Here is a 16,532-nt window from a genome sequence, read left to right as displayed (position 1 = left end):
TGTAACCTAATAAACTGCATGGTTTCCAGAGTCGTAGTGGGAGGACCACACACCGTGTCATCACACGACTCCCAAGTTTACTTCCATATGATAGTTATATCAATATTTGCGCATAAAGGTGATTCCACTGCCAGTTCTCGCATACATTTTACCAACACAAAAAGATCCCACCATGTCAAAAGAACAAATTCTGTCGCCATTTTATAAAATTGTACTGAAACTTGTTTCCATCACAGCTGTTGTGATTTGTCTTTATACGGTATGACTTTACTCACATAACTGGATGGAAACGTGGTTAGATACATTTGGAATGTTTTGTTTGTTAATTATCAGTGTTAGTTCTAGCCATTTCACATCAGTCACCAATCTGACAACTAGCTACACAGGCAGCCCAATCAAACCAATCAAAAGACCAAATAGTGAAAAGATCAGAATAGGGCTGCCTGTGTAAATGCAGCCTATGGGAGAATCTTAATTGCATACTCCTCCCGTCCTCCTCAAAATCCATTGGAGGAGAAGGTCAGAGGGGAGGGACCTCTGGCTTCTCATCCAATGGGTTATGAGGAGAGAGAATGCAAGAAGTATGCAATTGAGGTTCTCCCAGTGACAATGGGGGGGGTTCGATTTAATTGTGCCTGTGCAGGCATGTTTTGCACTGGCTGAAAGTTGACTACATTCGATTTGGAACCGGGCTGCCTCTCTGGCAGTGTCCCGACCTGTCCGATTGCAAAGTCGGCTCAAAACAAAAGTCACGTAATTAAGCAGGTAAAGTAACGAGAAGGATTCTGTTTTCACATGCGAAAGGGATTGCTTTTGATAACGCTTTGTCCGCCTTACCAATGAATTAGTTTGACAATTTTGAAAATGTATTTTTGGGAAAAGAGCTGTACGATGCACCCTGGCCAGCGTAATAACACTCCCTCATTGACTGTCATTCCACAAATCAGGCTGATGGCACAGCACAAAACTCTGTAGCTTGTAGTTGACTCATCTCACAGTTTTAGCTTTAATTTAAAATGTGCCTAGGACTTTACTCAGATCTGTGAATTATGATGCAAAAACATCTTTGTTCTGTAAACCAAATGGCATGTACAGTTTTTGAACGGAGCTATATTAAAGAGCCCAACTGAATTTATAGCAGATATGTCTGGGCTTTGGTAATAGTGTGAAAAGGCAAATTCAGTGAACCTAACTCGACAAGGGTAATTGGACAGGATGTATCTCATACTTGCCCTGGCTGTGACCAGTACAGTTTCTTTCACATGAAATCCATTTAGGACAGAAGTTCAGCAGAAAATCCCTGAGAAGGTAATCCTGGATTTGATTATTTGGATTACAGTTATGCTTTTAAAACCTGGTGCATGAGGTAACAATGCTGTTTGCAACACTTTCCTTATTCAGCTTTCTCCAAATAGTCTTGAGGATAAATGATTCAAGCTTATTTTGTATTTCTCCTTAACAGCCACCCCAGCTTTAGAGAGAACATTTTATTACTGACGTGCTCTTGTTTTTGTGGTTGCATTTTGCCCTTGTTTGAATGTGTTATTTTTCAAGGTTTCTCTATTGCACTGTGTTTGTGTTCCCTTTGACTTGACTATCTGCTCTGTCACCTTTTCTCCTCCTGCCCCTTGTGAATGGTGTGGATTCGCTTTAACTACTGCAGAGCCTTTTTACATGTACCATAATGTAATTAAGTATGTGTAATCAAGATTAAACTACTGTAAGTTTTGTACTGTATTGGAGAGTCTATTCCAAATAAATAAACTTTACTTGGCTGGCTGATATTTCCTACATTCCTAAATAAGAGTCAGATATTTCTAAAGAGGAGAAGCTCTGGGTGGGCCACCCTGTAAAAAGATAACATATGCCATCAGAACAGTAGTCCACAATCACACCATGTAATAACAGCCAACGTTAGAGGAAAAACAGGAATGGCAATGTTAATTTCTGGATATGGTTGAGTAGTCTCTTAAATGCATGCCGATATCTAGACAGAAGGCTTTGTCCAGGCCACAGGTGTCAAATTCATCCCATGGAGGGCAGTGTCTATGGGTTTTCACTCCTCCCTTGTACTTAAAGCCTAGTTTCAAGCAGATCAAGAGTTAACCCGCGATAGCCAACACCCGCATAGCTGATGTTTTGGCGGCGTCTGAGGTGTAAATGCGTTAACTGTGAAATCGGTGCGCAGCTGCTCTTGATCATTGACACAAAACCACACCCTCCCACTCGTGTTAGAAGTTCAGAACGAGAACGTGTAGGCGGCAGGTAGCCTAGTGGTTCGAGGGTTGGACTAGTAACCGAAAGGTTGTAAGATTGAATCCCTGAGCTGACAAGGTAAAAAATCTGTCAATCTGCCCCCGAACAAGGCAGTTCAAATCAAATGTATTTATATAGCCCTTCGTACATCAGCTGATATCTCAAAAGTGCTGTACAGAAACCCAGACTAAAACCCCAAACAGCAAGCAATGCAGGTGTAGAAGCACGGTGGCTAGGAAAAACTCCCTAGAAAGGCAAAAACCTAGGAAGAAACCTAGAGAGGAACCAGGCTATGTGGGGTGACCTCTTCTGGCTGTGCTGGGTGGAGATTATAACAGAACATGGCCAAGATGTTCAAATGTTCATAAATGACCAGCATGGTCAAATAATAATAATCACAGGCAGAACAGTTGAAACTGGAGCAGCAGCACGGCCAGGTGGACTGGGGACAGCAAGGAGTCATCATGCCAGGTAATCCTGAGGCATGGTCCTAGGGCTCAGGTCCTCCGAAAGAAAGAATTAGAGAGAGCATACTTAAATTCACACAGGACACCGGATAGGACAGGAGAAGTACTCCAGATATAACAAACTGACCCTAGCCCCCCGACACAAACTACTGCAGCATAAATACTGGAGGCTGAGACAGGAGGGGTCAGGAGACACTGTGGCCCCATCCGATGATACCCCCGGACAGGGCCAAACAGGGAGGATATAACCCCACCCACTTTGCCAAAGCACAGCCCCCACACCACTAGAGGGATATCTTCAACCACCAACTTACCATCCTGAGACACGGCCGAGAATAGCCCACAAAGATCTCTGCCAGGGCACAACCCAAGGGGGGGGGGGCACCAACCCAGACAGGAAGATCACATCAGTGACTAAACCCACTCAAGTGACGCACCCCTCCTAGGGATGGTATGAAAGAGCCCTAGTAAGCCAGTGACTCAGCCCCTGTAATAGGGTTAGAGACAGAGAATCCCAGTGGAAAGAGGGGAACCGGCCAGGCAGAGACGGCAAGGGCGAGAATTGCTCCAGAGCCTTTCCGTTCACCTTCACACTCCTGGGCCAGACTACACTCAATCATATGACCCACTGAAGAGATGAGTCTTCAGTAAAGACTTAAAGGTTGAGACCTAGTTTGCGTCTCTCACATGGGTAGGCAGACCATTCCATTAAAATGGAGCTCTATAGGAGAAAGCCCTGCCTCCAGCTGTTTGCTTAGAAATTCTAGGGACAATTAGGAGGCCTGTGTCTTGTGACCGTAGCGTACGTGTAGGTATGTACGGCAGGACCAAATCAGAGATAGGTAGCAGCAAGCCCATGTAATGCTTTGTAGGTTAGCAGTAAAACCTTGAAATCAGCCCTTGCCATGACAGGAAGCCAGTGTAGGGAGGCTAGCCCTGGAGTAATATGATCAAATTTTTGTGTTAAACCAGTTAAACCACTATTCCTAGGCCGTCATTGAACGTAAGAATTTGTTCTTAACTGACTTTCCTGTTTAAATAAAGGTAAATAAAAATATATACAGTACCAGTTAAAAGTTTGGACACACCTACTCATTCAAGGGTTCTTTATTTTTACTATGTTTTACATTGTAGAATAATAGTGAAGACAAACTATGACAAAACACACATGTAACCAAAAAAAGTGTTAAATAAATCCAAATATTTTATATTTGAGATTCTTAAAAGTAGCCACCCTTTGCCTTGATGACAGCTTTGCACACGCTTGGCATTCTCTCAACCAGCTTCATGAGGTAATCACCTGGAATGCATTTCAATTAACAGGTGTGCCTTGTTAATTTCTGGAATTTCTTTCCTTAATGCGTTTGAGCCAATCAGTTGTGTTGTGACAGGGTAAGGGGGTATACAGAAGATAGCCCTATTTGGTAAAATACCAAGTCCATATTATGGCAAGAACAGCTCAAATAAGCGAAGAGAAACAACAGTCCATCATTACTTAAAGACTATCTACCAACCTAATCGAGGCGTAAATTACATCTCACATTCCAGTATTTGAAATGTAAACCAGGTTACATGCGATTTATCTTAATGCGACTCCGTGCAGCCAATGGAAAGGTTCGCTTTAAGTATAATTCCAGGAGCCACTTGTGGATTTGACAGCTCTAACTCAGCTTCACCTCGACACCGCCAAAACAACTGCTATGCGGATCTGATTGAATAAAGCCCTAAGGTCACTGATTAGTTAGGAACTCTCCTCACCTGGTTGTCTAGGTCTTAATTGGACAAAATGCCAGAGCTTGGTGCTTGAGTATTCACTCTGGGCCTGAAGCGGGGTGGTGGTGTGTAGTCCTTCCTAGCCTCTGTGGAGGGGTTCCTGACCACCTTACTGTGGAGGGCATAGCTCACACAGTAGAGCAGCTTCACATACTGTAGAGCTTGGGAAAAATGTAGGCTGCACAGAGGAAAGGAGGTTTGAGTATGAAGTGTAATAAACCACTGATCTGGTGGATCTAATCAAGCAAAAGACAGATGCTTCAGTGCAGTGTCATTCAATGATGGTCCTGGGGACCGACAGTGTGCCTAACAGCATCACTCATGACGAGTTACCCTCAGACCAATCTACTCACAATCAAACACGCTAGCCTCGGAGATGTCCCTGACAGCAGCAGCCTCAACAATGTTCTTGATGACAAACTTTTTGATGGCCTTGTCCTTGGGCATACGGCGAGCACAGTTGCTGCAGCGGATGGGCTGCACATGCCCACGGCCCTTCATGGCACGACCGCAGTTCCTTCTCTTCTTAGTCTAAACAAAGGCACAATGGATGTCTTGAAACATGAGCACAGAGGCTCACTGTCAAATTATTCACAAGGGTTTTTCAACTCCAGTCCTGGGGACCCCACTGTGTGTGCAGGTTCATTCCAGTCAATTAGGTACTCCAATTTCACTTAAGTGCTGTGTCAGTAATCTCAGTATAGAATACTTTGTTACACACAAACCTAGAGTGCAGAAAAATAACCAACCTGCAATGTACCGACTCTTTCTTGAGAAACCAAAACCAAAAGACAAAACCCATGTTTCAAGCAGCCTCAAGTTCAGCTTACTCAACTTGAGCATTATTCAGCCTACATAAAATGTGTTCATATTTACATTTCCTACCTGAGCATTTCCTAGCAGTCCAGTGGTCTTTGCCAGAACAAGTAGGTAGCTCGTTAGTTGGTCCAGAGTTGTGCAATAGTTAATTGCATAAACTTAATTAATCAAGTTTTTTTTACACTTCAGAACATAAACTGATTGGATGTCAATAGGGGGGGAACTGTACATTTAAAACCCACCACCTTATTCCACTACTTTACCCTATCTGAACCTACCCCAGGCCAACAATCTGAGAGGACAGGACACTGCCACTCAACACACCATGTACCTCTTCTAAAGTCAAATCTCATACCCCCAAGTACTTCTCTGCAGCTGCCACCACAACATATATTTTCTGTGATTTAGGTTCCATCTCTGCGGTACAGTTGATAACCATTACTAGGAACGCTAAGAAGCCAACCTTACTGAAACATATATCACTCATTGGCCTATCCCTCTGTTCTGTCACAGATCTACTATTCACGGGGATCCTCTCAGAATCCCTCACCCTTCATCCACCTTCCTCTACTTCCTTCACGTCCTCAGCATGCAACATCTTCTCTGACCCTGGCCACATCAACCTGCTTCTCTAGCACCCGACACCTCCGACCCCCAGCAACAGACCGAACTAACTATATCTCTCCAGCACTTAATATACCTCACTGCTCCAACACCCTCGAAGGACACAGAAAGGACTCATATACATTTGTCTTATCAAATTAATCAATGATTTACTTATTTTAGTTCTACAAAATAAACAATTGCGGAAGGATATGGGGGCTTAATGTATCTTTGTCAGTAGTTTTTGGGGTGGCAGGTTAACTGCCTTGTGGTTAGAGCGTTGGGCCAGTAACCGAAAGGTTGCTGGGTTGAATCCCAGAGCTGACAAGGTAAAAATCTGTAATTCTGCCCCATAACAAGGCAGTTAACCCACTGTCCCCTAGTAGGCCGTCATTGTAAATAAGAATTTGCTCTTAACGGACTTGCCTACTTAAATAAAGGTTAAATAAATAAAACATTTGTAGTCTTTCATTTCCCATGATGGATTTTCATGAATGCGCAGTTTACAAGCATTTGTTTGTTGTATTACAAATGACATTTCTCTGTTTCTCTGTTGATCTATGATGTTACAAATTTACTGTCGCTTTGGCGATCCAAACCTTCTGTTTAATTAATTGGACATAATTTCAATTTGTTAGAGGGAAAAAACATGCGTCCATATTTTCCTGTCTGTCCTGGACAGCGAGACATGTCTCCATGCACCCCTCGCACACAGAACCTGGCGTAGTCAGCCCTGCCCATCACACGTTTTCATTGGTTGAGGCGCATTCGCATTCCACCACCTCGACACCAAAGACGTTCTATCTGTCATGGTATCTCATCCGTAAACACGTATATATAACAGATCAGCTATCTTGCATCTCTAGCTAGCTAGTTGGCTAACATTATAGGTTTACAAAGTCATGTCTAACAGTCATAGCCAAAATCACATCACGCCGCCTCAGAGTTGTATTACCAAAACGGTTTGAATGTACCGCTGGCAATATTTTTATTGGATGTTACATTTCAAGAAACTTTAACCACACTGCTAACCATATGCCTAACCCTAACCTTAAATTAAGACCAAAAAGCAATTTTTTTGTTTTCATTAACTTTTAAGACATAGACAATTTTGAAGTTATGGCTGTGGTGATTAGTGGAAACCCTTGGGTGCTGTGTGTGTTCATCACTGTTTTCAGACCGGGTAGGACACATTTTGCTGCGATTTGTTCCATATGCTAGTTTGCAACATTGCAGAAAATGTTGCAATCCATTACGGTTACTAGTCACCTGTCCAAAATTGTAATCGGTAATGTAACTTTTGGATTACCCAAACTCAGTAACATAATCCGATTACATCTCGTTACTTTTAGATGACTTTCTCCTTAAGAGGCATTAGAAGAAGCAAAAAATGTATGTTACCAATTGAACGACATCTATTGCAGGATAAATCAATGTTAAAGTTTACATAGCTGGCCATACGGATGTTAAATTATACTTTGTGTTGGTTATGTAGGCTTCTTCTAACCCATAGATTTCTACTACATATAATATGATTAAATTATATCTTTACATGAAAAACCAAAGTCTATCAGAATTCCAGTCATCTTGATCGTCAAGATTAGGACTGGAAATATGGAAGTATAGATTAGCCAAACTGTTTTAGCTGAGCATGACCCCAAAACTAAGGACTTATTAGCCAGCCCTACTCTGTTTATGATTTTTGTCATTTTTTTATTGAACCTTTATTTAACTGGGCAAGTCAGTTAAGAACAAATTCTTATTTACAATGACAGCCTACCCCAGCCAAACCCGGACGACACTGGGCCAATTGTGCGCCGCCCTATGGGACTCCCAATCACGGCCGTGATGTGATGCAGCTTGGATTCGAACCAGGTACTGAGGACTGATTAGGCTCATTGATTCGTGTTGAAAAATAAATGTTGTTCTCATGGAAAGGCATGCTTTGAGCAATACTGAAAAGTGCTATTTACATGTGAAAAATTAATGCCATGTGCTGCATTTGCTATAGGCCTATTGTTTACCTTTTTGTTGGTGACACCTTGATATATTTTTTTTATTTAACCTTTATTTGGGACTCCCAATCACGGACGGTTGTGTTACAGCCTGGAATCAAACCAGGGTCTGTAGTGACGCCTCTAGCACTGAGATGCAGTACCTTAGACCGCTGCGCCACTCGGGAGCAAATCCACAGATGAAACAATAACAGATGAAACAATAACAAAACGGTTGCCCCGCCTCTGTTTTGGTAAAATGCTGAGGGATGGGCCTGGAGAAGTGTAACCACTCTCAGATTAATAGGCAGAGCTATGGACTGACCATCCATGATGAGGCTATACAGTGTTTGTTTACATTCACAATGTTTACAAACATTGGTGTAAAACTAGTTTATATTTTGGGTTCTCATGGAGTGGGCCAATTGAACTAAATTCATGAGGCATTTATTGGCCCATTATTGTCATTGAGAAAACAGAGAAGCGCCAAAGATTTTTTTCACAAACATCCTTTCTGAATTTAAAAGTAATCATCTAGTTTTTCAAAAGTATCTGTAATCTGATTACAATATTTTTGCTGGTAAAGTAATGGATTACTATTACAGGTTTTTGTAATTTATCATCTCAACATATGATTTTAAACATAACCTTAACCACAATACTAAACTTATGCCTACATTTAAATTAAGACTGAAAAACAAATGTTAGGTTTCGTACATTTTTAAGATACAGACAATGTTTTACTTTGTGGCTGTGGTAACTAATGGTCACCCTTGGGCTGCAGTCCAAACACGTTATTTTGACCTCCTCAGCCCTCGCACTAGTCACTTTCCCTCAGGGGGAATCCCCATCGAAATAGATGCAGTTTGATTACCATCTTAAGTGGAGTTCCAATTCACAAACGTGGCTCCCTCGGCTCTTGATTTAGCTTGAAGGAGCGAGTGAAGAACTTTGATCACTTGTGGGGTTGACATGACCCACAATTCACTGCAAACTCTAGTCACGTGTCAAACTCCAGGAGACACGAAGTGTCAAATTTAATCAACAGGGCTGCATTTTCGGCATGTCAGTTAAAATTATAATGCTAGCTTGCTAAAAAATATAGATGCCATTGATTTTAGAGTTGGCAAATTGGCTTAGTCTCATAGTGAGGAGCCTATAAAACGTAACTAGCTTCATAAACATTTTTTGGAATTATAACATTTATTGGAATAAATGACCAAACTATGAATCTAGATAGCCAGCTATGGGTAACTGTAGCTAACTATCTTAGCTTGCTAGGTACATTCATCGATTTAGGTTGGTTGTTTTTAAGCTCAACTTCAAGGTTTCCAAGGATGTTGCCTCTCTGATCATCACTCTCCCACCCTTGGGCAAGGGACATTTAATAAGGTAGACTCGGATGTGACGATATGAAACGTCATTCAAGGGCTGAGGGTTTAGGGCCGGGGGCTAAGATAGAACAATGAGACAGATATCCACTGGATGTTTAAATGTGAAGCATCCGCATGGCCTTTCCACTCACTACCAAATATGGTAGTGAGAGGAAGCCCATTGGCCGGCAGTGGGAGAAGATGGAACGAGATGGATTTTGGCCGACATTCTGCAAATTTTCTCACCGATAAAACATTTGATATCAATTCAGTTTTCTGTTCCCAAAACTAGAATGTGTTCTGGACAAAGTTTTGTAGACTTTATCCTTTGCAAAAAAAAATGCGTTGTTTAGAAGGAGTGCAAAGGCGAATTGAGTTATTGCACACTCGCACTTCACAGAGGTGACGTTCCCTAACGGAATATGCAGACGTATGCTAGCTCGTGCTTGGCTCTACCCACCTACTTGTTTGTTCTGCCCACTATGACTCATTTGTTCCCATTGGAAACGATAGGCTGTGGTCTATCTTGGTTTAGTTATAAAAATAATCTTAGCTTGGAGTACTGCGTGTTAGTTCATCGCTGTTTTCAGACTGGGTACGACACATTTTGCAGAGAGTTGTTCTGTATGCTAGTTTGCAACAATTGCAGAAAGTAAAAACTGAATTCTGTTCTGTCAGAAGTGTGCTCTATACATAAAATTGACATACGTGAATATATTTTGACGAGGTTTTAATCACCGATTTCCAGGCCATCCTCACGCACTGTTGCACTTTTTTCTTCTGGTAAAATTCTATTAACATAATTTCACTTGCACAGCTCATATTTAAATCATCATATGTAAACATTAAAAACGGCATAATATGTGTTAAAAACAGCACTGAATATTAGTTTAGTGTTAATTAAAAACAATAAAAAACAACCTAAGACAAAAGTACTTAAAAAAAAGTGTTGTGTGTGTGTGTGTGTGTGTGTGTGAAAAATGGACTTACTATGACTGAGATATGTGGGAGGCACGCCAGGACTACCAGAGAACCCGATATGACATCAAGAACAGGGTAGGGGACGGTGGAGGGTATGTGGCGTCAGTTCCAACAGGCCCTGGGCTGCTACAATGAGGCCTCAGAGAACCATCTCATGGCCATCGAGTCGCTGTGGACCCTCGACCAGCGCAGCCCCAGGGAGATCGACACTCAGATGAGGAGGCTGCAGAAGATGCAGGTCAGTGTAGGGCTACAGAGACTACTGTTCCTATAGGGGCCAATTCAGACTTAGGAAATCTATGCCTTTTTTATGTGTTTTGATTTAAGAACTTCTCAGTATTTGGTATTGAGACTTGCCGTATGCAGATGCGTAACAAACTCTTTGGTTGTGGCGCCCTTATGCTCACTGAACAAATGTAATTCAACCACCGAAAACCTTCCCACTTGTTGACCGAAAGATTTTCTCATTAAGTTTTCATTCAGTAGATTTTTCAGTACATTTATCAAAAGCCATCCCTTTAAATATGGTGTACCTTTAATTCGAATTTTCCCTACAGACTCACTAGAATATATAGCGAGAACGTTCTGATTATCAGGAATCATTGAAGAAAGCCATCAAAATATACATATTTGACTCCGTTTAGTAGATAAAAAAATACTCTGATCATGTAGAATATTTAGCGTTAGGAAAGTATTTATGTATTGACCTACTTCATAAAAAAAAACAGTGGCTGCGGTGCCGGATTTTTTGGAAACCGATTTGCCATGGCTATTGATATGGAGATGTCTGCGCATGTGCATGATTTTTTTTAACGTACCTGCTGCCCACTCTGCTGTCTACGTAGCTTCTTCTCAGTGTTCCCACTATCGGGGGATGAAATGTCAGGTTGTATACCAAAGATCGTCGACATGTTCGAACTATGCATTCCATGCCTCAAACCCGATTTTATGTTATTTTCATTTTTTTTTCAGCATGGGTGTTAGGCTAAATGCAGCTATTTAGACAAGCAATCTTTAGGCAATTATATCAACCACAAGCAAGACACACACAGGCAGTCAAAATATAGATTATTTTGTCATTATCATTGCAAACATTGGCTAGTTATTTTTTTCAGCAACTCTCGCTACCATACTGTATGGCAGCATAACTATGAAGATTATCATAAAACATTGTAGGCAGTCTAAAGCAGTGTTTGACAACCAATGTAAAGAATAATAGAAGATGAAAAAAACTAACTCGCCCATTGTCAGACTGGTTACCGGTCCATGCTCGGGCTGCCTAGAATGATCGGCAGTCCAGAGGTGGAATAGATAGGTAGCCTACTTGTGCAGTACTTGCATGATCATTGAGAAGCGAAATATAAATTAGTAGTGCCTCTTGTTTGGTTAAAATGCAGATTGTTTTTGCCCCAATGCAAAACTCAAGTAGGGATTTTACATTATTTTTCGGAAACTCAATTTTCGCAGTCACGGATTTAAACAAAAACTGGTTTGGAGAGCCTCTAACCACGAGATAATTTGGTGAATAAAAAAGAGGTTTGATTCAACATGAAAGTCGCCATATTCAGTTGTTCAATCCATTAAATATTGGAAGGGGAGACAATTGTACAATAGTGGTTGAATAGTCCTATCTTAATCCTCGCTGAAGATGGAACTGTGATGAACCGTGCACAACGCTCTTGGTTTAAACTGCCACATTTGGTCTGCGTTCCATAATGATTCAAATAGGCTACATGTCCCAAATTATTGCGCAATTTGTAATTAAATAGTATCCATTACTGCTAGCAATCCCCAGCAACAACCATATCGACGTAACAGCGTTTACAGAGGTAAATTAGGCTAAAATAAACAATGGAATGGAATGATACGAAATGAAGGGATCTAATCCTAAATTGGCAGTTAAATATGTGTGGTTATTACTTACGGTCGCTACTGACAGTGGCTAATAATATTTAACATAATACATTGTAGGAAACAGGAAAAGTTGGGGAATACAATTAAAACATTCTAGAGTGCACAAAGGTTCAATTTGGCGCTACTGTCATCCTGCTCGGTTTTGCCTTGCATCTCCAAGATTCATCCCTAAAAGTTATAAAGCCACATCATTTTTATTCTGCATAGTGGCACAGCATTTCATATTTCACTATGTGAAAGGGACATACTGTAAATACCTGTCATGTTGAAATGTTTTTCAGTTTGCAGCCATATGACTGATTTCACCTTTGTCTCCAGCGATCATAAGGTAAAATACAAATTGCTCGAGTTTATTTCAGGTGCGTAAAGGTGGTGGAATTATGAGGGAATTAAATTAAGGTCAGAATACACTGTATCTGTAGAATCTGTAGACACACCTCTGCCACACCTCAATTTCTGTAATCTCATCCCTAAACGTCTGGCACATGCGTTTCCCTATGCTTAAATTCAAGGTCAGAATATGCATAGAGAGAAACCAGCCGAGAGAAAATGCATTTTTTTTATGGACTTAAGTTCCATTTACAGGCGCGTAACTCGTTCTGAATTCCCCTATAAGGAAAATAGGGTCAAGAGGACTACTCTGTGCAACAGTCTACCATGTGAAAATAGAAAACTCGTATTGCTCATCTCGGTAAATATATTTTCAACGTGATTGTATTTACTCTAATGAGTCAGAGCAAGAGTATATTTATTTGAATACAGTTCTGTATTCATGCTTGCTCTCTATGCTTTCAGAAAATATTCATACCCTTGACTTATTTTATTTTACATTTATTTAACTCGGCAAGTCAGTTAAGAACAAATTTCCTATTCCACATTTTGTTGTTACAGCCTGAATTTAAAGTGTACAAAATATTTTTTTCTCACTCATCTACACACAATACCCTATAATGACAAAATGTGAACATGTTTTTAGTCATTTTTGCAAATGTGTTGAAAATGAAATATATAAATATCTCATTTACACCCCTGAGGTAATACATGTTAGAATCACCTTTGGCAGCGGTTACAACTGTGAGCCTTTCTGGGTAAATCTCTAAAAGCTTTGCACACCTGGATTGCACAATATTTGCACATTATTCTTTTAAAAAGTCTTCAAGTTCTATCAAGTTGGTTGTTGATCATTGCTAGACAGCCATTTTAAACTCCCGACAAGCCCATTTAAGTCTAAACTGTAACTATGCCACTGAAGAACATTTACAGTTTTTTTTACAATCGCTTACACACTAAAAGTGGTACTTGAGGCACACTCCGTGAAAGCATTAACCTCTTGGATCTCCACATCCCGGATCCGGGAGAATTGTCATCAACTGACACTAAGTGTACCTAATCTTCAGACCAAGTCTGCAAAACTGCAAGCACGTTATCTGCTTTACACTCAGTCTACAATTTTAAAACACTTTTTTACTAAACACAGTTCTCTACATTAGACATCTTTTAAAACTAACAGATCCTGTGTTTCGTTTGGAAAACACTGCCATTCAAAATACCACACTCATTTACCAATTACCTACACACTGTGCTCCCGAGTGAAAACACTTATAGCTAATTTCTTCACTTCGAAATCAGAGCTTGTGATGTTGATGAGGTGCTGTGGCCAGACCCAAATAGGAGACAGGATGCACTCTAATTGTTTTTTTCTTTATAGTAACAAGCCTATTTGTTTATCTTGTACTGTATTTGTTTTGTCTGTTACTGTTCATCCTAAAATCTGGATGAATATACAATGTTTTGAGAAAGAAATACATTTACAGTTTTTGGCAATTGCTTACATATGATTTCTGAAACTATGGCTCCTTTTCTCTAGACTCTGCACACAAAACCCCAAAACACACACAACATGCAAAATGTCACACATCTCTTGCAAAACCAAAACCTTAATTTCAACGTATTTTAACTCTTCTCAAAATTGTGTTTTTGCATCAAAACTCTACACACAAACCATCAAATGATTAGCTCTATTACACGTCAACTACACATGTCAACTACGGATGTGACAAATGTATCGGATGTGATCACTGCTATCTTGTGTCTTTTGCATGTTCAGTGTGAAGTGGAGTCCATGGCAGTTCATCATAGCACACACATGTACATGTACAGTGGGGCAAAAAAGTATTTAGTCAGCCACCAATTGTGCAAGTTTTCCCACTTAAAAAGATGAGAGAGGCCTGTAATTTTCATCATAGGTACACTTCAACTATGACAGACAAAATGAGAAAATAAATCCAGAAAATTATGGTGGAAAATAAGTATTTGGTCAATAACAAAAGTTTCTCAATACTTTGTTATAAACCCTTTGTTGGCAATGACAGAGGTCAAATGTTTTCTGTAAGTCTTCACAAGGTTTTCACACACTGTTGCTGGTATTTTGGCCCATTCCTCCATGCAGATCTCCTCTAGAGCAGTGATGTTTTGGGGCTGTTGCTGGGCAACACGGACTTTCAACTCCCTCCAAAGATTTTCTATGGGGTTGAGATCTGGAGACTGGCTAGGCCACTCCAGGACCTTGAAATGCTTCTTACGAAGCCACTCCTTCGTTGCCCGGGTGGTGTGCTTGGGATCATTGTCATGCTGAAAGACCCAGCCACGTTTCATCTTCAATGCCCTTGCTGATGGAAGGAGGTTTTCACTCAAAATCTCACGATACATGGCCCCATTCATTCTTTCCTTTACACGGATCAGTCGTCCTGGTCCCTTTGCAGAAAAACAGCCTCAAAGCATGATGTTTCCACCCCCATGCTTCACAGTAGGTATGGTGTTCTTTGGATGCAACTCAGCATTCTTTGTCCTCCAAACACGACGAGTTGAGTTTTTACCAAAAAGTTATATTTGGGTTTCATCTGACCAAATGACATTCTCCCAATCTTCTTCTGGATCATCCAAATGCTCTCTAGCAAACTTCAGACGGGCCTGGACATGTACTGGCTTAAGCAGGAGGACACGTCTGGAACTGCAGGATTTGAGTCCCTGGCGGCGTAGTGTGTTACTGATGGTAGACTTTGTTACTTTGGTCCCAGCTCTCTGCAGGTCATTCACTAGGTCCCCCCGTGTGGTTCTGGGATTTTTGCTCACCGTTCTTGTGATCATTTTGACCCCACGGGGTGAGATCTTGCGTGGAGCCCCAGATCGAGGGAGATTATCAGTGGTCTTGTATGTCTTCCATTTCCTAATAATTGCTCCCACAGTTGATTTCTTCAAACCAAGCTGCTTACCTATTGCAGATTCAGTCTTCCCAGCCTGGTGCAGGTCTACAATTTTGTTTCTGGTGTCCTTTGACAGCTCTATGGTCTTGGCCATAGTGGAGTTTGGAGTGTGACCGTTTGAGGTTGTGGACAGGTGTCTTTTATACTGATAACAAGTTCAAACTGGTGCCATTAATACAGGTAACGAGTGGAGGACAGAGGAGCCTCTTAAAGAAGAAGTTACAGGTCTGTGAGAGCCAGAAATCTTGCTTGTTTGTAGGTGACCAAATACTTATTTTCCACCATAATTTGCAAATAAATTCATTAAAAATCCTACAATGTGATTTTCTGGATTTTTTTTCTTATTTTGTCTGTCATAGTTGAAGTGTACCTATGATGAAAATTATAGGCCTCATCTTTTTAGGTGGGAGAACTTGCACAATTGGTGGCTGACTAAATACTTTTTTGCCCCACTGTATGTGCACAAATATATACAGTATGTATGCATATTTAGTATATATTTACACTATAAACAGAAATGCAAGGGGGGGGAGCTAAAATATATTTCCTACTCAAAACATTGTATATTTACCCAGATTTCAGGATGAACAGTAACAGACAAAACAAATACTGTAGAAGATAATAAAATAGGCTTGTTACTATAAAGACACTTTTTTTTAGGGTGCATCCTGTCTCCTATGTGGGTCTGGCCACATCACAAGTGATGTCCCTCTCTGGCTAAACAGCAGGGGGGAAGTAGCATCTGGAGTGGCGTAGCCAGCCCTGGCATGCCCCCTCGTCTGTCACCACAGGCCTCCTCCTCGTACCCCTCTTACTCTAACTCCTCTAACTCTCTCCAAAATTGCCCTCCATTGTTGTCCAAACCAAGAAAGCCAACCTGAAGTCTATTTATAGCGCTCAAGCTCTGATTTCGAAGTGAAGAAATTAGCTATAAGTGTTTTCACTTGTGAGTCCTGGGTGTAGGTAATCGGCAAATTAGTGTGGCATTTTGAATGGCAGTGTTTTCCAAACGAAACACAGGACCTGTTAGTTTTAAAAGATGTGTCTAATGTAGAGATCTATGTTTTGCAAAAAGTGTGTTTTACAATT

The 16,532-nt window shown here is 40.9% G+C and overlaps 1 protein-coding gene across 1 annotated transcript; it reads right to left on the bottom strand.

Moving 5' to 3' along the window:
• Positions 1–4,496: 4,496 nt before the first annotated feature.
• LOC110493234 (small ribosomal subunit protein eS26-like) lies at positions 4,497–5,754 on the bottom strand. Its single transcript, XM_090204194.1, has 3 exons — positions 5,671–5,754; positions 4,850–5,027; positions 4,497–4,657 (listed from the first exon to the last, which is right to left on the bottom strand). Exons 1-3 carry the CDS (start codon positions 5,752–5,754, stop codon positions 4,497–4,499), a joined length of 423 nt encoding a protein of 140 aa, XP_090060320.1.
• Positions 5,755–16,532: the final 10,778 nt, after the last annotated feature.

This window comes from Oncorhynchus mykiss, chromosome 17 (assembly GCF_057628025.1).
Source record: "Oncorhynchus mykiss isolate SJ-2025 chromosome 17, ASM5762802v1, whole genome shotgun sequence".
NCBI lineage: Eukaryota > Metazoa > Chordata > Actinopteri > Salmoniformes > Salmonidae > Oncorhynchus > Oncorhynchus mykiss.
This window is presented reverse-complemented; position numbering and strand designations above follow the sequence as displayed.